The sequence below is a fragment of the Falco rusticolus genome, chromosome 6, assembly GCF_015220075.1.
Source record: "Falco rusticolus isolate bFalRus1 chromosome 6, bFalRus1.pri, whole genome shotgun sequence".
Classification (NCBI taxonomy): domain Eukaryota; kingdom Metazoa; phylum Chordata; class Aves; order Falconiformes; family Falconidae; genus Falco; species Falco rusticolus.
This window is the reverse complement of record NC_051192.1, coordinates 36,025,516-36,047,842: the sequence shown is the minus strand read 5'-3', so window position 1 is coordinate 36,047,842 and position 22,327 is coordinate 36,025,516. Positions and strand designations below refer to the sequence as shown.

At 41.3% G+C, this 22,327-nt stretch overlaps 1 protein-coding gene across 1 annotated transcript in view; it reads right to left on the bottom strand.

Moving 5' to 3' along the window:
* ENPP1 (ectonucleotide pyrophosphatase/phosphodiesterase 1) overlaps positions 1–12,454 on the bottom strand; it is a 55,556-nt gene extending 43,102 nt beyond the window's left edge. The window contains exon 1 of the mRNA XM_037391294.1: positions 12,205–12,454. Coding sequence (XP_037247191.1) covers positions 12,205–12,393 — 189 coding nt within the window. The 5' untranslated portion in view covers positions 12,394–12,454. The remainder of the gene's footprint in view (positions 1–12,204) is intronic.
* Between the last annotated feature and the right edge of the window lie 9,873 nt (positions 12,455–22,327).

The following is a 22,327-nucleotide window of genomic DNA, read 5'->3' as shown; positions in this document are numbered from 1 at the left end:
CATTCATGAAAAAAGGAATTATAGACTGGATCTGATTAAACTCTGGCCTAGAATTCTGAACCAGGCAAGTCTGGAATGTTAGATTATTCAGCGCAAAGTCTAGCAGAGAAGTAAGTACTTTGAGTTCAAATCTGTCTTTGAATTTACATGGAAAGAATGAAAATAAAAAATAATGAGGGAAAAAAATGGCATTATCAATGCACCCAGATATGCCACAACTGATAGAAAGGTGCAATTCTCCATTAACCCATCAGTCAAAAATGAACACAACTGCAGAGCTTTGTACTTATTTTCTAAAGAGTATACCAATATGTGCAGTATCAATTATATTTTCTGTTAAATTGGTATTAGCAGTAGTACTTTCCATATAAATTCTTCTAGACCTTTGAAGTCTTCCATGTGAAAGAAACACCTAATAAGAGCACATGCACAGTCAAGTAGGTAGCATGTCAGATGCAAGATGTCAAAGCCCAGCACAATCAGTGTACAGTGCAAACCCTGATATTGTCCTTTTAACTTCTTTATTATTTGGAAGTTAGAAATTGATTGATTTGTTTTTAAAAAGCCAACTTGAGAACAGTTTTTCAGAGTGACAATATATTGCTTCTCTACTCCCACCAGGCCTTGCTACAAGGGTCAAAGAATAGAATGTCCTCTGACGTGACCACAAACATGCTTTAAAACAAACACCACCCACACCTACTCTATCTGGAAGAGCTTTATTCCCGTATCTTCAAATAGCTACATGACCTATGGGACTTATGCCACCTAAGGCACCCTTGTAACAAAAACCCATTGCAGTGCCTCTAAATGGACTATTAATATTCCCTTATGGAGCTTCAGTGTAGGTAATGCATGGTCAAAACCCAGGAATTTAATTGTGACGCCAAATTAACATAAAAATTAAATCTAAATAAAATTAATTCTAATGTGGATCCCAACTAAAACTGGTAGATCCTCATTAAAGTTCTCACAAACAATTCCTGATGCTTTGGCACCAAATGTTCCTAAATCACAGTTCTGTATTGCATTCCAGATTTTGAGTGTTATACTTCTATCAACATAATTAATTCCAACAAGCAAAAACATGAAAGGATTATGTTCACTGAGGCATACAAGTGTTCTTTTGGGTAGGAAATACTACCAAGTGGTAATGCTACTTGATGCAGTAATGCAACTTGTTTCCTACAAGCAATACCCTGGAAACTTCATAGCATACTACAAATGCTCGCTGCATCTCTACTACAAACCAATTCTGCTCTCAAATTTCTTCTATACACACACATCACGAAAAACATTGCCCATGTCCTTACCTGGTATACTGTGTCCATCTACAACAAATGAAGATCTAGGAACTTCTATTGACTCATCACATTCAAGTCTTTGCTTTCTTAACATTCGTCCCACTAGCTTAAATTTTAGTCTTAAAAATGTCTTACTGCAATGTACTAAAGCTTCCCACACACACACTTCTTTTCTTTCTTTCACACTTAATAAAGAAGCTTTACAAAACTGGTAAGCTTAGAGGTAAAGCATTTCACAATGTTCAGGGACAGCCAACTAATCCAGCGGACTATACCATGCAATTGCAGCTTAGTGTAAAGGCTCTGAATCAAAGCTTTATCTTGAGCCTGAATGACTTCATTCATGTGCATATTATCCACACAAATGGCACAAATGTTCAGCTGGAACAATGTAAAGCAATTAATACTAGCCAACAGCAGCAGTACTCGACTAGGAACAACAAGAGGGGTTACACTAGCAGTTGACCTGTTGTTAGCTGAAAGGCTCTAAGACTACCAGCTCTTCAGATGACAAGGAATATTAAAGCTAGCCCTAAAGGTCACCCAGGCACAGAAAGTCATCTCACTGCTGCAGTCCAAGTGCAGAATAATTTACTTTGTCTCTTGCTATATGGGACCTTGCTGCAGCAGGTAGGTTACCAATATTACCTGAACTATTTTACATACAGGTAGCCCAGTTTTGGGGTGCTGCAGTCTGTATGAAGATTATGTATTCTTTAAATCTAGATAAGAACAAGAAGTTGCACACACAGTTTAAAATTTAGTATCAAGAACCTTGTTAGAACCCTGCAGCAAGTACCAGACTCAAAACTCTAGTTACCACCACACTGTCAACCTTACACCTGCCATCATGGTTTAGTCTGTCTTTTTAAACAAAAGGAGAAAAAAATCCTACCTGTCCTCTCTCCCATATTCTTCCCCTCAAAAAAGAGAAAGCAAGAAATGAGAAAAAGATGCAATTAAGAAAGAGTATGGGAATGCAACATTTAGTAGGAAGGCAAATAAAGAATCTGGCTTTTCTATACACAAAAGTAGCACATGAACACTTCATGATCTGTAACTTGGGAGATTGCGAGGACAAAATGTTAGGTTTGGTTTTAATACAGTATCCGAGAAAATTCTTTAAACCAACACTTAATTGCAGTGAAGAAAGTGTCCTTTTTAGTTTGAAAAATATTTTTTTTAAAAGTTTGCTTTGGAATTAAAAAACATTGTCATCTAGGGATGAATCTCTCTCCCATCACCACTTCCTTTATGTAGGAGGAAGCAATAAAAGCTTTGCTTTGTAAACATTATAGTGGTCAGGAATAGGTGGTTAAGTGGAAAACTGCAATCCCCAAAAACATTTCAAAAGCCTTTTATTTTAAGCTGGGCAGATGCAAATATGATAACATGGTTAGAGAGCACAATCATTTCCATCACTCATCTCTAGAACTGCAGCTCAGGAAAATTTCTCAGCAGTGATTTTGGGGAGTTGGCAGAACAGCCACAAAACCAACAAGCATGCAGGCTGCAGACATCAAATCCTAAAGGGACTGGTCAACTGTACAGGTCTTAGCGACACAGAAAAAAGTCTCTCACCAGCCTTAACTACCATCACCTTTCCTTTGCTATCATATTTTACTCTTCCTTTACAGTCAATGCTACTGTCCCTTTCTCTTCACTCTTCCTTAGCTCTGCCTACCTCCCCTACTCATCTATTCTGCATTTTCTTTGGCAAAGAATGCATTGATATTTCTTTTAAGGAATAATGATTCTGAATTAAGTTTATTTCTGTGTTGATCTTCCTTACTCTTTGCCTACCATGTACTCAGTTGCTTTCTGTCTTCCTTTCTTCATCCCTGGTACTCCATAGCCAACAAAATGCATCACTCCAAGGTTTAAGGTACTTTCATTAACAACTATGCAATTAAAGTAGTGGGAAGTAGTGGTTTTCCATTCTGATCACCATGATTGACTCTCACAGTTGTGTCACGTCTGTCCATGAAGGGAGAACGTCTAGCCTGGGCCTGTAATGCCAATATTAAAAAAAAAAAAAACAACCACCATGGAATTTTCCAAAACTACTTGGATCTGTGAAGAACATACCATGTTTTCACCATTTTGTGTGCCTAGAATAGATGACTAATGATCTGGACCTTAAAACTGAGATGTCTTTGAGAAAGAATTTCATCTGAAAAGTGTAAAGAACAGAGTAATAAATAATGAATTTAAAGTAAGAACAGAGTCACCTTCTGTCTTAAAAGGGCATTGTTAGAAGTGCAGCAAGCATACTGTACAGAGAAAAAACAAACTCATCTACACTTGTCAGGGGCAGTGGAACACTTATGTTTCTGAAAGATTTTTAAACAGGGATAACCCCTCAACAGCTCAGTTTTATTCAGAAGAAGGGGATACTTAACGAAGTTTACTATACTGAAAGGAGGTAGATACTTCACTCATTCCAGCACAGCTACATACTTAAAATAAGTCACCTAAATAAATAAATAAAAAATAAAGCAGCTATCAGTACTGAAACAAGTGCACCACCTCCTTCTTGCACCACTCATCTCTTCTTTTGATCTTTGTAAATATTTTTGTGCTCTTCAAAGACTTGCTTCTGTTGATCCACATTCCACACCTAGAGCCCAGGAGGAAGAGGAAAGCCACTGAGCCTCACAGGTCCTGGTTGTCTTGAAACACTGAAGGTGACTGAACTGTCCTTAAGTCAGTGGAAGGAAAAGCTGGAGCTTCCACCCAAAATCTTTTCAGAGCTAAAGATTTACTCTAAAAATACATAGGTATTATTGTTTTTCTTCTCAAAGCAGCGCACAGATCTATTCTCGCTGTTTCTATTGAATGTTCTTAAGACTGCTACATACTATTGCAACCTATGGTCATTCAAAAGACAAGAATATTTTAGAGGTAGCTTGAACTATTGTAAGATACCATAAAAAGCCCTCACAGAGCTTACCAAAGAGTGATTAAAAGTTAATTTGCAGGAAGTTATCAGCAGAAGATATTATACTATAGCTCTCTAAATACCTTCCAAGCCTATTAAAGTGTCTGGTTTTTAACAGGAAACAAACAAAAAGACAGGACCTAAAATATTTTTATTTGTTGCTTGTCCAACTGTATAGGTACGTTATTGTCTTAGAAGGCATTAACACATGAGCTGTTACTAAAGCACACACATTTTACCCCCTGGCTGTTTTGTTTCTCAATGCATTTAGTCATGGGAGAATTTACAGAGAAACTGAAGTGCAACTATACACTACCCAAAAAGATGAGGAAGTATAACTTCTGGTTAAAGTCCCAGAAAACAGATAGCAGCTGACTGCTGTTTAACCAGCAGGTAGGTTTTTGTAAAAATCTAAGGATAAACAGGACTGAAAACCGATCTTGGTTTATGAGAAAGTAAGTAAATATTGTACTTTCAAAACAATTACTTTATTCAGCACAGCAGACCATGAACACCAAATAAACACCAACACATGCCACCTACCTTAGTGGCAACCACATATGAATGTGTCATTACACAGAAAGAGAAGAAACTGTCAGTATTATGCCAGCTCAAACCTGTCATCCAAACAAGCAGCAATTGACCCATGAATAAAAGCAAAACTGGAGAAGGAAAATATGGCCTTGAGCCATGTTCATGGTCTCCCTATTCCAAAAGTCCCTTTTCAAGAATAGTAGTGTCATGAGAGTTGTAACAAGAACGGTGTAAAAAGGAGACTGCTTCTACTGGTACTGATAGTACCACCAAATATACCAATTAAACTTATACTCGCCTCCATTTTCCTGTGGCAGATGCTGATGCTGTTGCCACCATGACAGCAACATTAGGCTGCACAGGAAGACACAGTGACCTTAAAAAGCAAGTAAAGAAATCCTGTAAAACACTAAGAAAATAAGGAGTGTCAAAAATTGCAGAACCAAAATGGTATGGGAAGAAGATGTGACAAATAAGCTTTCAAAGATATTTACTATGGGTCTTTACTTTTTAAGTTAATAGCTATCTCTACAGAGAGTCTAACCATTTAAAGTACTAATGTCTTCCTTATTTTAGTATCCAAGAGCCTTGCAGAACTGCATGGAGGTGCTGTTTGGACCTCCCCACTCCCAGCAGTTTGGCTGCCTTTGCTTGGGACTCCAGTACTGTTTCAGCTGTTGAGAGCAGCACTGTCTGGGAAACCTCAACAAGCCTTGAAGACAGCTCTTCAACAAAAAGCTAAAAGAAGTCTCAGCAGAGTCACCTCTTACCTTGTGTAGCCAGCTCTTGCCTCCACCCCCTGCCTGAGCCATCTTACAGCCACACAGCAGTCATGCCCATCCTGGCCAAGCACTCTTGATCCTGACCCCAGTCACTCACCTGTTTTGCCTGAATCGACCAAATGGCTGATGCTAGCACACTACAGGCTAATCCATCAGCAGATACTCTACACTCAGATTCCTAGGCACAACGTGGATGTTTTCAGGCAGGCAAGCAGCCAGTAGTGTTGACAGAAGCACCCAAGTCATACAGCTGGGGGTACTTCAGCCTGTTCCAAGCTTTGCAGTCCAGCTGGAATTTAGGAAGCCAGAAGCACTCACACACTGCACTGAGGGATGACCAAAACCTCCCAGATGGCTTAAATACTCCAGCTCAGCTACATAAGAGTATCTTGCAGCCTGTCCTAAACTCTATGCTGTTTTGCATATGCTGAAAGCAATACCTAAAATACCCACCCTAAAGTGAGCTTATTCTTAGAGAAGAAGTATTCTTAGAGAAGTATTCTTAGCAAAGTTGCAATCACACTTTTGGATGCAGCTAGGCCACAGTCAAAGTCAACCTAGTTTGGCAATAAAATTTAAAATGAGTTCTGAGTTCAATTATAAACAAAGATAGTTCCTACTCTCCATTGGTGACGATTTTCATATAATTGGATTTTTTTTTTTTCAGTACAAAGAAGGCCTCAATTCCTGCAAGTGTTTCTTTGAAGAATTTTTTTTACTTCATATCAGCTTTGTCATCTAGGATAGGATATGCTGATTAGCTCTGTGAAATAAAGTGCAATTAAAGCAAGAATACAAGTTAACCCTGGAAGCCCTTCAGAGTTAAAATGGACTTGATCATCTTAAAAATCTTTTTCAACCTAAAAGGTTCTAAATATTTCTTAGCTTTTTACTGTATGAGAGCGACATTATGCTTTTTTCTTCAATGCCCAGCATGAAGGCACCCACCTGAAGAGTAAAGAAATTTTGCATTTACAAGTTCGTGTGTATAATGAGAATTATTTGCAAATTCTTCCTTGAAAAATGAGCTGACTGAAGAGAAACATGAAGAGTTAAAATGGTCTTTAAATTCACCAAATGCCAAATTTTCTTTTGATAAATTAAATTGGATAAAAATATAGTTATTTATAGCTACAATTACATTGTAATTCAATTCATTTAAGCAAGATAAACAGCAAATGCAATTAGTAAAAATTGGTGTTTAATAAGAGGTATTTTTTTGTGCGTCTTCTGAATTCAAAATAAGCCACTACTGGACCTAAAGAGCTGTAATGTTAACTGAAGACAGCTAAGACACTTACTATAGAAAATCCTTGTTTCCAAACACTGGAATAGATTTTCCTACAAAATATTAAGATATTGGAGACTGGCCAAGAACTGATTTAATAATTTTGAACCAAAAGCACTTCAAAGTATTTAAACTACAGCCATCCTGTCACTGCCATTTTTTACTTTATATTACAAAGGAGGTTTGATGCTAAATGAAGTTAAGTAGCCTAACAGTCAGGAACTGTAATATTACTGTTAAGATGCGTCAAATGACTTGGAACACAAAAGTCCCATCTAAGCTCAATCCAGCACTCTCACAGGAACAAGTAATTTCAGCAAAGACTACTTTTCCTTACTGAAAAAGGAAAAAAAAGGCCAGGCACAAAGCAAAACAGTACAAAAAAGGCTGAAATTGAATGATATGCCAAGGGCCAAAAAAGGCTAGAGGAAAGACTGAATGTGTCACCCAGGCCTCCCAGACTCACGCAAAGTACAATATTATTGAATCCAGTGCTTAAGAACTGACTGATACCCACGAAAATACCCATGCTGAAGTTGGCTGAAGTCAATAACCATGTTCCAAACCACAGGGTTTGGGCACAAACACCTTGCTATCATTCTCTTTCCTCACATGAGTTATGTTAATTTCCAAGCCTGTATGATGAGCACAATGGGAAAATTCATGAATGCAGTCCTTACCCATGAATTAAGACAATGTTGCAGCAACACAGCAGCAATGGCAGAAGACAGAAGTCCATTCTGTTACTACACCCCTTTCAGAAGCCCAAACCCAAGAGCAGAACAAGCTTTTGAAGTAGCGTGGTGGCCCAGACCCTTCAACAGGTCCAACTCATTTCCCACTTGCTCTCTCACTAACTACTCCCTATCTTTACTTCTTCAACAGCACATGTAGAAGAGAAAGTAAGATTAAGTTGACAATAAAATTAAACGGGCATTTTCCATCTTTTCTGGAGAAAGAATATGGAAATGCATTATTCTGAATAACTACTAACCTATACAAAGGTTTAGGTAACCTCAGACATATTTAGGAGGAAAACCAGCAGCATTAAAACAACCAAACATGCAATCTTTCAGACAGATACGCAAGAAAATGTTGTTTCCACACCATCTCTGTGGGGGAAAACAACCAAACCTACAGCTGTCTCCATAATCCTGACACAGCACACCCATCTTTCCCTGTATAAGCAGAAAGTCAACAGCTATGGGTAATTTTGGAAGAAAGTGAGGAAAAACTTCCAGGACTCTTATATAAGGTATCTTAATAGACAACAGATCTCTCTTCCATAGTTAAGACTCTTGGGCCTAAACTGTCTCACTTAACATAAATGGGGGTTTATGATTCAGATCTTACACATGAAACTTAATATAGAGACCAACAGGAAACTGGAAGCAGATTTATAGAATCATAAGGCTAGAAGGTACTTTAAGAGGTCTTCAGTACAATCTCCTGCCCAAAGTTGGGTCAAAACTGACTTCAGACCTGGTTGCTCAGGGCTTTATGCTGTTGAATCTTGAAAAGTTCCAAGGGTGGAGACAACACAATCACTCTGTGCAATCTGTTCCACCACTTAAGTATCCTCATAGCAATTGCTCCCTGACCCACATCCAGTACCAATTTCTCCTGTTTCAATTTATTGCCATTGTCTCATTCCCTCACTGTGCACGTCAGCGTTCATCACACATCAACACACATAGGTGTTCATCACTCAAGCCATCTCTTCCCCAGGCTGAACCAATCCAGGTCCCTTGGCCTCTCCTTACAGGGGAAGGGCTCCAGCACCAGACCACCTTGGTGGCACTCTGCTGAACTCACTCCAGTTGAATTGATCTTTCCTGTACTGGAGGGCCCCAGGCCAAACATAGTATTCCAGGTAGGATCTAACAAGTGTCAAGTATAGGGGAAGAAAAAAATTGGTTTACCAGTCCCTGGATACAGCCCAGCGCACTTAACTTCCACTGCTAGATAAAAGGGCAACTGAGATCAGCGCAGAAGCTCCCAAGGATACCATCTTCATTGTGGTGCCCTTCACTGGCTTCAGTTTGCAGATTACAACACCTTGTCCCACCCACTGCCTCAGTCTGATAAAGAGTCCACTAACCATCCAAAAGAAGAAGTAACTAAACCTACACAGGAGTACAACCACATACCCTGAGGATTGCTTCTCACTGTATCTGCAGCTTTCTTGGCATATACACCGAGTTACACTGTCTCAATTCACTACCTAAAACTGTTTTAATTCACAGGTATTATAGAAGTTCTAGCTACCTTCTCAGTGAATTTCAGAAGGCAATTGAATAGAAGAAAGTTTCAGAAGATTTAGTTTGGCACATGCATAAAACACTAGTCTTAAAAAAAAAAACTGGACTGCCTTAAAGGAACAAATAATCCCAGACAAATATTTTGTAGGTGTATTTCCAGACCATTTTTTAAAACTTCACAATTTATTATTTTTATGCACTCTGAAATACTCAAGTTACTCTTTAGAGGAGATTTAACACACTTTCAATGTTTCAGTGTGGACTTTATCTGGAATTCTGATGATTACTTTTTTTTTTATGATCAGGAATTCTCAAGTTGCAAAAACTCCTTAAGAAATTTTTAGCAAAAGCATCTAAATGAGTTTTCCAGTTCTGACAAAGAAAGCCTGAAATATTAAAAAAAAAACATTGTCTATTTTGTTACTTTTTTCCCCTCAATGTTTCAGCTGTTACAAACGCATGGAAAATTTTATTTTAATGGAATGAGTGAATCAGACCAAAATGCAATGCCTGAGAGTCACTGGCAAGCTGGAATAGAAAACCTCAAACCTAAGCAAGAGCTACACTAGTCTCAGGCAGCAGCATGCTGCTCAGTCACACAACAGCAGCAAGCAGCTCATTGGACTTCGAGGGACAAAGGTACGAGCTCAGGTAATCGGCAAGATGCTAAAAGAAAATGTATGCACAGAAACTGCACTGGATAAAAGGATCGCTAACCGTCACAACTACTCAAAGCTGGATGTTTTCATTCTGTTGCCTTAGAGAAACGCCATGAGTTAGTAAACCCTTGTAGGCCTGTCCCACTGTTTGCAGAATCCCCCCTGTACAGCAAGAAACAGAAGAGCTACCTGCATTGTATTCTGAACTTAATTAAAATGCTTCCCACAACAAACACTGCTAGAAGTGGAGGTGACTACCACTTCTTTATCTACCTACACCCTCCCTCAACCAATGTACAGTCAGTTAACAACTATGTACTGCCATGTAACACAGAAGCTTCTGGAGCAACCAGCAAAACTCATGGGTACGGTTCACATGGTACAACCTTTCATACATGGGAACTCTGCAGCTCATGTATGGAAGCCAGGAATATCAAAGTTCCATTCATGAACTGTACAAGCATCTACAAGTGGCAGGTACATGGGTAAGAAGAAGGGAATGCAAGTAAGTTTGTTTTGGGTTTGGTGGTTGGTTTTTTTTCTTTTCTTCTGGAAAGCACAGTAATTCAAGTATTCTCTAATCACCAGAAACACACTCATCACTCACTTTTACAGTTTCTCATTGTCCAATCCAAAATGCCAAGCAGATAGGTCTCCTTTTTTACATCGGGGTGTTATCATAAATGCAATGGGCTTGTGAGAAAGAACAAACTGTCACTGCCAACACCAATTTTCCACTTCCTAACATATTTCAGTTACAGATATTCTTGTTTCACTCAATCCGCTATCACCTGCACCATACCGAAAGTTTTTCAAGTTCTCAGAATACTCTTAAGTTGTCTCAGTATCTGCAATAGCCAAAACCAATACCACATGGTCATTTATATTTAGAAATTTTTAATTATTTCTGTAGAGATGCCATATTTCACTCTGGCACTTTAGTCAGCACAGGACGAATGTTTCTCCAGTTCTCAGGGAACAGCAGTTTGGAAAATAAGGCCTTATTTCAGAAGAGTAAGTACCTGCAAACATTTTAGCTTGTGCTCAAATCCAGTCTTAAAGTGGCTATGTATCTCTAATAATTCTGTTGTATTAGAGCATAAAAAGCTCACAGTAACAAATTAGGTTATTTTCTACTATTACTACCAATTTCTAAGCCTGAAAAAAAGCTGAGCTGTTTTCACCAGCCAGCTGCAATGGCTTTTATGGTGCAACCTAACCTCCCTAGAAGACAGTGAAATAATGGAACAAGATACCTTTAAGGGGACTTTTCATCAGAACAGTTGCCAAAAAAGCTTCTACATAGGAACTACCATAGACCCTTACACGAATTTTGATATTTTTCTTATCATGTTCTGACAAGCTTGGAAACGCAACTTACCACCCGTTATGTCAGGAAGTATGACCAACATGTAATCGCTGCGATACGGTGGATGGTTCAACTGAAAGAGTAACCAGATTACTAGGCTACCGGTAAATCTGTAAAGGCATCTTGATCCTTACACTTTAATGCACTGAAAGAGGACTACTTATGGATATATATATATATGTAATAGAGTCTGTCACAGCTCTACTGAAGCTTCCACAAATGCTGAAGTTCTTTCACCTTTATAATGATTTTAGCCTCATAATGATCGCTCCAGACAGTCTGGAAGGTCTTATTTTCCCATCTCTACAGGGAGGATAATTATAATACAGAAGCATGGCTAAAACTGGAAAGTGACCTACCTGCTAACAATGGCTTTGGCCACCAGGGCCTCCGGACCAGCGCTGAAAGTGCCTCCAAGCAGCACTTGGCGACAATTTCAGTGCACGGTACTTCAAATTCAGTAAAAGCTAGTTATTGTACTTCCTCTGTCCTTTCAGCTCTTGACATTTTCAGCTTTTCTAGCTATATTTTCCTGGTTTAACTTGGTTTTGTCTTCCCTGGTGTCCCCCCTACACCAAACAGCTAAACCCACATGATGACAGATGGGACCACCATTAATGCTACGGAAGAATCAAGACAATCCAACCCTGAGCGCTATCAGAAGAATAAGATAGATCAAGTGAAAAATTACGACTCCCCGCCCCAGGCAGGTCGCTGTCTACAGGAAAGAGCGTACGACAAGCACCGCGCCGCTGCCCGCAGCTGTCTCCTGAGGCGGGCGGGCGCCGTCCGCAGCACGGCGGGCGCCCTGAGGAGCCGCGGGTGCCCAGGGCGGTTTCCCTCTCCCGACGCCGCTCCAGGCCGGCCGGACAGATCCCCGGAGGCTCTGAAGGGCCCGCCACGGGCTACTCTCGCCCTCGTGCCCGAGGAGAGGCTTGTCCATCCCCAGCCCCGCAGGGAGAAGCACCTGCCCCCCGCCGCACCGCTCCCCCCGGCGGCCGCCGGCGAGGCGAGCCCCGGGGAAGGCCGCCCGCCCCCCAGCTGCCGGCGGCCCCCCGGCCCTTACCAGGGAGAGCACTTTGTAGGTGTTGGGGTCCTTGCTCTTGCCGCCCGGAGCTCTCTCCGGCTCCTCGGCCACCTCCATGGCCGGCAGCATGGGCACGGCCGCAGGCTGCAGCCCGCCGTCAGCCGCCCCTATCCCACCGAAGTGGTCTTCGTGGCCCTTCGCCGCCGCTCGTTGCCCGTTACCCTGCATCGTCCCCACCGCTCTACCCTCCGCCTGCCGCGGCCGCGGCTATTAATAGCGTGGCTGCCCGGCTCCGCCCCGCCCGAGAGCGCGGCTGCCGGCGGCCCCCGCTCCCCCGCCGGCTTCCCCGCCGGCCGCGGTACGGGGGAGGCGGCGGGCTGTTCCTCTCCCTCCCCGCCCGCCCCGCTCGGCCGCCCCACGCTTGTCGCCCCCTCCCCGCAGGTGAGGGCGGGCCGCGGCCACCCCTCCCTGCGGGCAGGGCGGCGGGGAGACGGGGCCGCGGAGGTGCGGCGGCAGCTCGCCGTGACATCACGGCGCTCCAAAATAGCGTCCGGGGGAGGGCGCCGGGCCGTGTTTATGAGGGAGCGCGGAGAAAGTTTCCGCCGCCCGACCCCCGCCGCGGGAAGCGGGCGGAGGCGCGGCCTTCCCCGAAGCCGCCCGGCGGCGGCGCAGGTGTGCGCGGCCCCGGGAAGGCGGGGGGTGCTGGTCCCGGCGCCTTTTTTTGCAGCCCGATCTCTGCTCGCCGGAGCTTTATTATGTCTTCCCTGGTGATCTCTCCCGCAGGCTGAGGGTGCTCTTCTCCCTGCCTGCTGGCCTTCGCCCCTTCCCGGGGCGGCGGCTCCCGCTGCCGGCCACGCAGTGCCCGCGGGGCGCCCAGGCAAGCCCCCCAGGCGGGGCAGCAGCAGCCGGGTGCTCGCACAGCCGGAGCGGCAGCTTGGCAGGGCCCCCTCAGTGCCCTCCGGGGGACATTTCTTCTCGTTTGGGGTGACTTGGGGCTGAATGCCCCCCGGCCGGGCCGCGCTCAGGAGGTGCAGCCGTGAAACTCCGGTCTGGGTACCCTGCTGGGTCTTGGTTCTGGGCAGGCACCGTGTCGCTCCGTGGTGCCGCCTCCCGCCGATTCCCACTGAATTCAGCCCTGCCGGTGGTTGCCGAGGGGTCGGGGCGCTGCTGGCGCCGTTACCGGCCCTGCCTGCCGGTGGGGCGAGCCAGGGGGGCAGCCTGTCACCGCAGGGGCTGCGAGGGGGCCGCACGCCTGCTGGCCCCGGCAACAGCTGAGCTGCTCCTCGTTTCTCTGAGAGATGGGCGAGTGTCCAGTAGTGTCAAGATTCACAAAGTATGCCTAAAATTGCTGCAACTATCTCGTTCTCCATTAGTGCTTAAGTTGTAGTATGCATCGTTATGTATATTGACATTAGACAGTCTTTCAGTTCTAACGTGCTGATGGTTTTGATTTCCTAGGGCTTGAGGAGTCTATGGTAGGTGTATTTTAACGGTCAGTGCACTCAGAAGAGTGGCACTTGCATAATTTGTGACAAAATCCTCCATGTTTTCTGAAAAATCACAGTGGTGAAGTGAAAACTGCTGGAAATTATTTTGATAGCTGTCAAAATGTTGTTGCTATGTTTTCTGTTTCAGCTGAGTTGCGCAGTCAGGCTGCCACTACAATTTTCCTTTAAAAACAGTTGTAATGATAGAGCATTTACTAACCACTGCTGCTCTGTAGTACTGCTGCAGCTCACAGCATACTGAAGGTTACTGCAGAGCTGCCCTCAGGGGCCTGTTGTCATCTAATGAGGTTCCATAGGTGCAGTCTTGAGAATTTCTACACTGACGTTTCATTTGATCACAAAGGGAAAAAAATAAAAAAAAGGCAATGGGAGTCTGTAAGAACTAAGCTCTTGAGTCTAAAGTCTCCTTTGTTCCATTAATGTTGCATTTCAAACAACTGTCCAACTGAGCAGTGAATTTATTATACCTTCAAGGATTTTGACATTTGAACAACTAAAAAAATGTAAATTGAACACTGATTTTCTAGTATTTTTAAAATACTCATGAAAACTGACATAGCCAAATTGGTGAGGTTTTTTTTCAGTGAGTGTGGTTTTAATAACTAGTGCAACAAGAGGCAGTAGCAACCTCACTTTTTTTTTTTTTTTCTCCTAAAAATGAAAAGATACTGCAATCACATTGGTTTAGGTTAAAATTTTCTTTTTCTTTCTGTTTTCAGTCACACTGGCAGGAAAGAAAATGCCCCCCCCCCCCCAAAAAAAATAATAATCAGGGAAAATTAGAAGCTTTCAGGTGTTCTTGTTTTTTACAAATAATGAAAATCTCATTTTTCATTTTCATGTTTTTGTATGTAGAAGGATATTTTCTGATAAATTTTAATAATAAGTCAGGTGGAAATCTCTTTTCTTGTCCTGTGTAAATCATCCACTCAAAAGTCTGAATAGCACATGCTGTGTCCTGATGATTAGTGGAAGCTGTGTATAACTACATTACAGACAAAAATGTATCTTTTTTCCACAGAAAGAAAGGATATTCTGCAGCTGGAGCTAACTTATGTTGTTAGTTGTTCATTCAGTAATTGTTAGTAACAGTTACTTTCCTATGTACAAGTATTCATAAAATACCCTCAATTTTATAATTTCTTTCTGTGTAAATACAAACAGTTAAGGTGCTTCAGGCTAAGTGTAGAAAATAATTAACAAGCATGGAAAATAATTAACCTGCCAGTGAGGAACACTCATTTCAACTGACTGACAGGGTGTCAAGGTACTCTAGGCAGAAGGAGGGTGGAAAACCAGAAAGGATTGTTTTGATGCTGAATAACTCAGGTGAAGAGTCTTTTCTGTTGAATACTGGGGGAAGAGACAAAACATTTCCCATATTAAACCTTTAGAAATCTACAGTTACTTGATCTCTTTGGAAGGAGATTGTTAAATAGCAGTCAATACCATTTTAACAAATCTGTGACAAAAGACGTCATTGCGCAATGAATTAATTGCGGGGATTACTGAGTTTGCAAATCCAAATTCCAAAAAATTGGCTATAGTCATTTCAACAGAAGCTGAGGAAGCTTTTGAGGAAGCCAGGGCTGCTGCCAGTGCAGCTGCCAGCTCCAGCTGTGTCTGAATTGAGCTGCCTCACCAAATGTCAAGGGAGAACAGCAGCAACACCAGCTTCGTGTTTCCAAGCCTTATCCATAAAGGGAGTCACCAGAGATTTTGTCATTCAGCCATTAGCGACTGCAGGATGGCAAACAAACATAAGTGATGTAGTAGCAGAGAAAGGTAAACATAGTGTTTTCCACGCATAGTGCTTTCACTTGTTTGGGTTTTTGTTTTTTTTTCCTTGATAAAATCTCCACCAAATGTCTTGTTTCTTAGAAAGACCAGAACAAACACCAGCTACCCTTCTCTGACCGCCAGTTTGTAAGGTGGCTATGGCAAAAATAGGAACTATGGGCTAGCAAAAGGGGGTGTACATTGCACCTTGTTGCATGAGCGGACTAGCTACTCACTCCAGCCACAATGTGGAGACCCTTGCTAACCTGGGAGTAGGGAGACAGACTCAGCTTGCAGGCAGAGTAGTATAGTCATGATTTAACCCCCTCCTACGAGACTGCCTATGATAAATCAACTCCAGACTGGCTGGGTCTTGACCGTGAAATTACAACATAAACCTCCTGGTGCCTGGTGGTTTTGGCAATTATTTTGTGTTGCATTGTCTCTAATCCTCAGCAAAATTTCCGTAGCCATTAAAAAAACCAGGAGCTCCACACTAAAATCCTGAAGCTGCTTGTTGAAGAACATTGCTGTTCAGCGTAACACTGGACTCTGCACCTTACAGGAACTAATGAAGTTGTTTCTCAGCTTCTGTGAGGACCTCTCTGGTGTTATTGCATGAGAGCTGCATTGTAAACTATTCTAAACATCCATGAAAAATTAGGAATTACCTTAGTTTCTGAGATATCCTTAGAGAGAGTTCTATTTATCGCTCAAAGTATATCTGAAACTTTATAAAAACTGAAGAAATTCTTAATAAAAGGGACAAATGAAACTGGAGGTATATCTGAGACTATTGTGTCTGGCAGTAACGCCTAAGATGAAGGCAGAAATCATCACATTTATGGGCACATCAAACTGTGTGGACTGAACTGTGGTTTTCAGATTTCTATCTGTAAAACCAGCATGAAGGGATGGTACATAGCTGAGCAAAGATCCAAGACACAAGGGCAATGTGAAGTTTCAGGAGACCCATTGCAAGACAGGTTCTAAACTGTACATCACGATGTCTCTTTGGAAAAAAATTACTTGGTCCTCTACAACTACTTGTTTCAGAATGTGTTAGTTTTACTCACCAGCATGCACCCCTTTTAATAAATACAAAAAAATATATTTTTTAAAAATTACCCGTTTTTTGGCTGTTATAGCCGTTCTCAAGAAAAATACAATGTGATAATATACTGACCACCTAATATTTCCTGTGTCATTGAAAAATGGCATAATCCTGCCTGCTTTCAGTTTTAGTTTGCCATATATTATTGCAAATTTAAAAACTGTTACTTTAATAGCTGTTAGATTGCTGGCAATAATACAAGCAAACGATGAAAAGCCTTTACATTAGCAATAGGAAATACTTGCTTGACAGTAATTGTCTTTCCAAGCTACACAATAATACCTTTATTTGATTTCAGAAAAAAAAAATGCCTAAACACCTTTAAACTATAAAATCCTGACATGATGACAATGTATCGGCAGTATTTGCTTGGAAGCACATTGTAAGATGTTTGAATACTTTAATGCTACCCAAGAAAACACACATTATGCTGTTATCAGTATAATCTTTCCAGCAATACCAATTTTAATACCTAATCCACAAACCATATCTAAGTGGTCTGCACAAGCAAGTCTATTACCAGGAAGAATACTTCTGTACCTATGGATGGTGGAAAAATTGTAGGATGTTCACCAATAAGAAGAAAAACAAAAAGAAAAATGCTGTAGTAGAGTAACTAGTCCAGTTGTTTCTTGAAGACCAGAAATGTTAATTCAATGCTGCTTCCAGTGAGATTAAAAGCAGTGCTCATCAATCTGAGAGGCATCTAGAACAATGCAATACTGTAGTACTGTAACAGCCACTGCAGCTAGCTGGTGATTTAAAGAAGATAAATCTTTCCTTCACAAGTTAAATGATGTGTTGCAATTTAAACTAGAAATATAAATAGCAAGTATGTTTGTGTTCTCATCCATTTTAGTCTCTGCATCATGTAGACATGCTACAACAAACTCCTCTTTCAGTTCCTGCCTTAAAACCCATTTCTTCTAAGACATCTATAACAACTTGGTGGTCCAGAGGGTAACATAGAAAGGTTGCTGTGAAATTACATCGACTAACTCTCCTCTGAATCTGTTAGATGAATTCCTAAGGCCCAGGCTCACCATCCTAAATCACATTGAGAAATCCTCTTACATCTCATAGATTTTTGACAACTCAGAGTGAACAAGATTCAACACAAACAGGGATGGAGGGGAAAAAAAAAAGGCTTTGAAAATAGATGGTCAACTAGGGGCAGAAATTTAAAAAAAATGTGTAAGGAATTTTGCAATGTACATCCTGCATCTCCAGACAGATTTATATTCCTAAATCACACAGTTTTGTAATCCACCTTTATTTCATGCTTAAGAGTACAACAACTGCAGTGTTAAATCAGGTTAAAGAGCGGTCAAAGATCTGCAACTGAGAACATTTTTAAGCCGGAGGGAAGGTCTCCTGCAAAACACTGTTTGAAGTAATTTTTCACCATGTCTAACCACTTTTTGGACACACGGATACTTTTAGCATCTACTCCATTCTGCAGTAAGAAGTTTTGCAGTTTAATTCTTGGTGTCTGAAGAGATACCTCTTTAAATTTTAGTATTTATTGTCATCATGTAAAATATGTAGGTCAGCGTAATCTGAGAAAGTCCTGTGCCCTGTATAGTAGCGCTACCATCCAGATGCTGCATGTCTCCATTTCAACAGCTACAGGCATTGGCATTCACTGCCTTTTTACTGGAAGCAAGTGCATGGTATGCCAAGCTTTTACTTCACTGTTAGAACAATGTCTATTTCATATGAATATACTAAAATGTCATCAAAACAAAATTCTGGAAAATTCTTTTGAAAAGTACCCAGAATGATGTTTAAGACTGACTGCACTGAATTATCACAGGGGGGAAAAATTGTGATTTTCACAATGCAAGTGATTTCTTCCAGTGTTCTAACAGACCATGAATGATCCAGGAACTTGTTGCACACTTAAGGAAACATCTGGTATTGTAAAATATGATATTACTCAATAAAATCCACACAAAATTAAAATACTATGTGTAGGGATAATGAGTACCATTTGTTATTCCTTTCAGAAAAAAAATAATGAAGGCATAAGACAGGAGTTTAAACATTATTAACATTAATGTTATACTTGGCAAGTATAACATTAAGACCAAGTGGAAAACTCAAGAGATAACACTCAAAGATCTCCAGAAGGGAGGGAGAGGAGCACACAGGAGGAAAGAGAGGGCAAGTTGTGTCTTTGGTTTTTAATGCTGCAGATGCAGTTTCTCATTCATCTGAATTTCAGTGCTGTATATGCAAGCATTGTAAGTTTAGGAGACAATCAGATTCAACAGAACAAACACCTAATGAAAACGTTTAGTTGTTCAGATCAAATTCCCCCTCCGTCAAAGGATATCTGTAAAGCCTCCAAGTAAATGGAATAGCTGTGGTATTTCTGTGCTTCAGAGTAATGACCACAACAAATACTCCATGTTTCTGGTCTTGACCTTCACAGCCTTCACTAGACATCTGGTTCTGCAATCCTGACAGGTCTGTGCACAAACACTTTTGAAAGCTTAAACATCTTTTAAGAACATCTGTATATATATTTTTTATCAACCAAGTGTTTGAGAGCTCTCTGCTCACCCGTTTTACTTCTGTGCTGCTTTTGGCTTGATGTGAGCATGTACATATAGAAAAATTCACCAAGCAGGGAAACCCTGTCTCCTGGTTGGAAATGTTCACACTCTTATCTCCAAACAGTGTGAGTGGATGTGACCAGTACCTGAGCTCACCCCAATCCTCCTTCAACTCTAGAGTCTTCAGCTCTGCCTTGTCACCCACCTAACCTGTGCCACTTCCTCTTAGATCCCACAACAAAAAACTACCCAGGGAAATTCCAGGAAAACATTTTAGTTATGATTCTTTTGGGCTTCATAGTTTGCCTCCTCTGCATTTATGAAAACCGGTGTCCAGAAGTATTTATAAAAGTACAAGAGGATGCAAAACATTGCTTCTGTTAAAGCTGCTTCAGAGTGATAAAATGAAATCATTTTCTAGGACATGGCCCAGGCAGGAAGCCCATTGGGAAAGGGAAACAATGCATGTTTATATGATTGTTTTAAAATAAACCAAAACAGGATGACATCTCAAGGATGCAGTAGGTGTTTTGGGGCAGGGCACTGCATTTACCCCTTTTTTCAAGAACCAGCAAGAAGCCTTTAGCAGACATGGCTGAATCTCTTCTACTTTAGGACCTGCACATATTATATCTGACCAAGGTATCATCAAAATACTCTTCAGAGATTCACCAGAGATAAGTGTTGGTAACAACAGCTAATTCAGGCTGTGGGGAACGCCAGGAATTGCATTCTTCCAAGTTTGATTCAAGGTCTATACAAGGTGACCTAGGCATGATCTTCAGGAGCCCAGAAGATCACAAGGGATATCTTGCCACCCAAACTCAACCCACTGCCCCACTTTCAGAGCAGAACTCAAGTATGTTGTTATGAATCATAATATTGTTGGTGGAAAAGAGGTGGTGGACAAAGACAACTGAAGTCTGCAGGTGAGGCTGACAGACCCCATCTAGGGAACATGCTAAACCAGTCCTAAAGGGACACATAGTGCAATGCACTATTGACTAATAGTCAATACTGGCTTCACAATCAGTTTAAAGAGATAGTGAAAATAAGTCTTCCAGTTCCTACTGCCTTCCTTTCATACCTTCCTGTAGCCCATAAATGAAGTGGAAGGCAATACTCTTGAATCTGTTCAGGAAGTGGAATAACAAAAAGAAGGTCTTTTACAAACAGAGCAGCCACTCCTCTGCTGACTCCAAGCCTGCACTGAGTATTACAGCCAGCCAACTGTCAGCCCATTCACTGCTCAATCCACCCTATGTTCCAGCTTAATTTGTGAATGAATCTTCTGAGAAGTTTATATCCTTTAAAAAAAATCTCCTATATCATTTGTCATTTGTTAGCAAACTTTTTTTTTTTGCAGATTTCTACATAAACTTAATCAGCAATGCCTACAAGAAATTCCTACAAGAAAAAAAGGCCTACAGGAAAACTGGAGAGGGACTTTTTACAAGGACATGTAGTGATAGGACAAGGGGGAATGACTTTAAACTGAAAGAGGGTAGAGATAGATTAGATATTAGGAAGAAAATCTTCACTGTGAGGGTGGTGAGATATTGGAACAGGTTTCCTGGAGAAGTTGTGGACACCCCATCCCTGGATGTGTTCAAGGCCAGGCTGGATGGGGCTTTAAGCAACCTGGTCTAGTGGAAGGTGTCCCTGCCCATGGCAGGGGCTTGGAACTAGATGATCTGTAGGGTCCCTTCCAACCCAAACCATTCTGTGATTCTGTGAATTCCCTTTTGTGGACACGACACAACCAGATTGTCTTTAGATGTCAGACAGATCTGCATATTCCATATTTGCTTCCCTTGCTTAAACTTGTTTGTCTCCAGTTTCTCAGTAGTCCATCACTTAACGAGAAAGTCTGTATTACTCAGTAAATCTTGACTAAGAATCACTCACTGTAGGATATGTAATGCAAACTCTGTGCTAGTGTTGCCTTCTCATATATGAGGTCTTCCTGCCAGGACTAAGAAGCTGGAATAAAGGAAACTATCTGAAAAGATGAGTGTATGGAATTCACATTACAAAGCACTCTCCTAGAGAGAAACCTAAAAGCTCATTTTTTATATTTTTTTTAATCCATTTGTATTTTTGTAAGATAGAAGGAAAAATTCCCCAGTTTTATTGCTGGCTCTTGTAGGGATGTTTCTTTAGAATGTCACCATTTAAAAACGAGTATGTTCCACCAAATCCAACTGTGTATTTTAAGGGAGGTTGAATTGACTGAACCAGGATGTTAATGGTGTCTAAAAGTCATTTTATTCTCACCCCAGAAGGAAACATGATGTATTTTTAGTAAATTTATTTTTTTCTGGGGTTCCTTTTTCATGTAAAGTTCAAAGAGTTCTATGTACCAGATATCTTGGCCACATACTTTACAAGTTATTGGTAAATCAGTTTGTCTCAACCTAGCTGTTTAAGCTTCTGAAGAATTGCTTGTCTTTGGAAGGTATCCTCCTATTATACTTTCAGGGTATTAACTCACCATGGAGTTGTTGCACTTTAGTCACCCTGGTACTTACTCTTACCTTCTGAATTGCAGCATAATTCACAGAGAAAGCATCTGAACAGTAGCATAGCTGACATTTTGAAGATGGCAAAGCATTTGTGCTAAGGTACTTCTTTGTTAGTTACTCCTGTAGATTTGTTCAGCATCAATAATCATGGTAGCATTCATCGACAGCAAGTTGCCTCATTTTGTTGCCCTATGACACATGGCTAGAACTGTTAATCAAACAGCTAGACAAGATCTTATATTTTGAATCTCAAATCATGTTTTTCATTGAGCCTATTTAGAAAAAGGTCCAGAGTTTACTTTTAATTGCTCTCCATGGAGGAGAGGGATAGGGCAAGCAATTCCTTAAGGTTAAATAATTGATTGACACTCAGAGGTCATTGCCTATATTCTTCTGGCTTAGCCATCCACCATGCCCACGGGCTTTCAGAGCATGTACAAACAATTACGGAACAAGGAAAATTCTGGGCATAGCTCCTTGTTCTTGGCATTCTTAGAGGGCAATGGGCGTGTCTAAGAAGATTCTGTAAATACAGATTAGCTTTTCCACAGAAACAACACTGACTATTTCTCTATGTAGGCAAGCCATAGCTTCTTCATCTGATACCTCACAGAGACATTTCCTCCGGCTTTTGTCACAGACCTCTTCACTAGCAGCAATTTATAGCACAGGAGC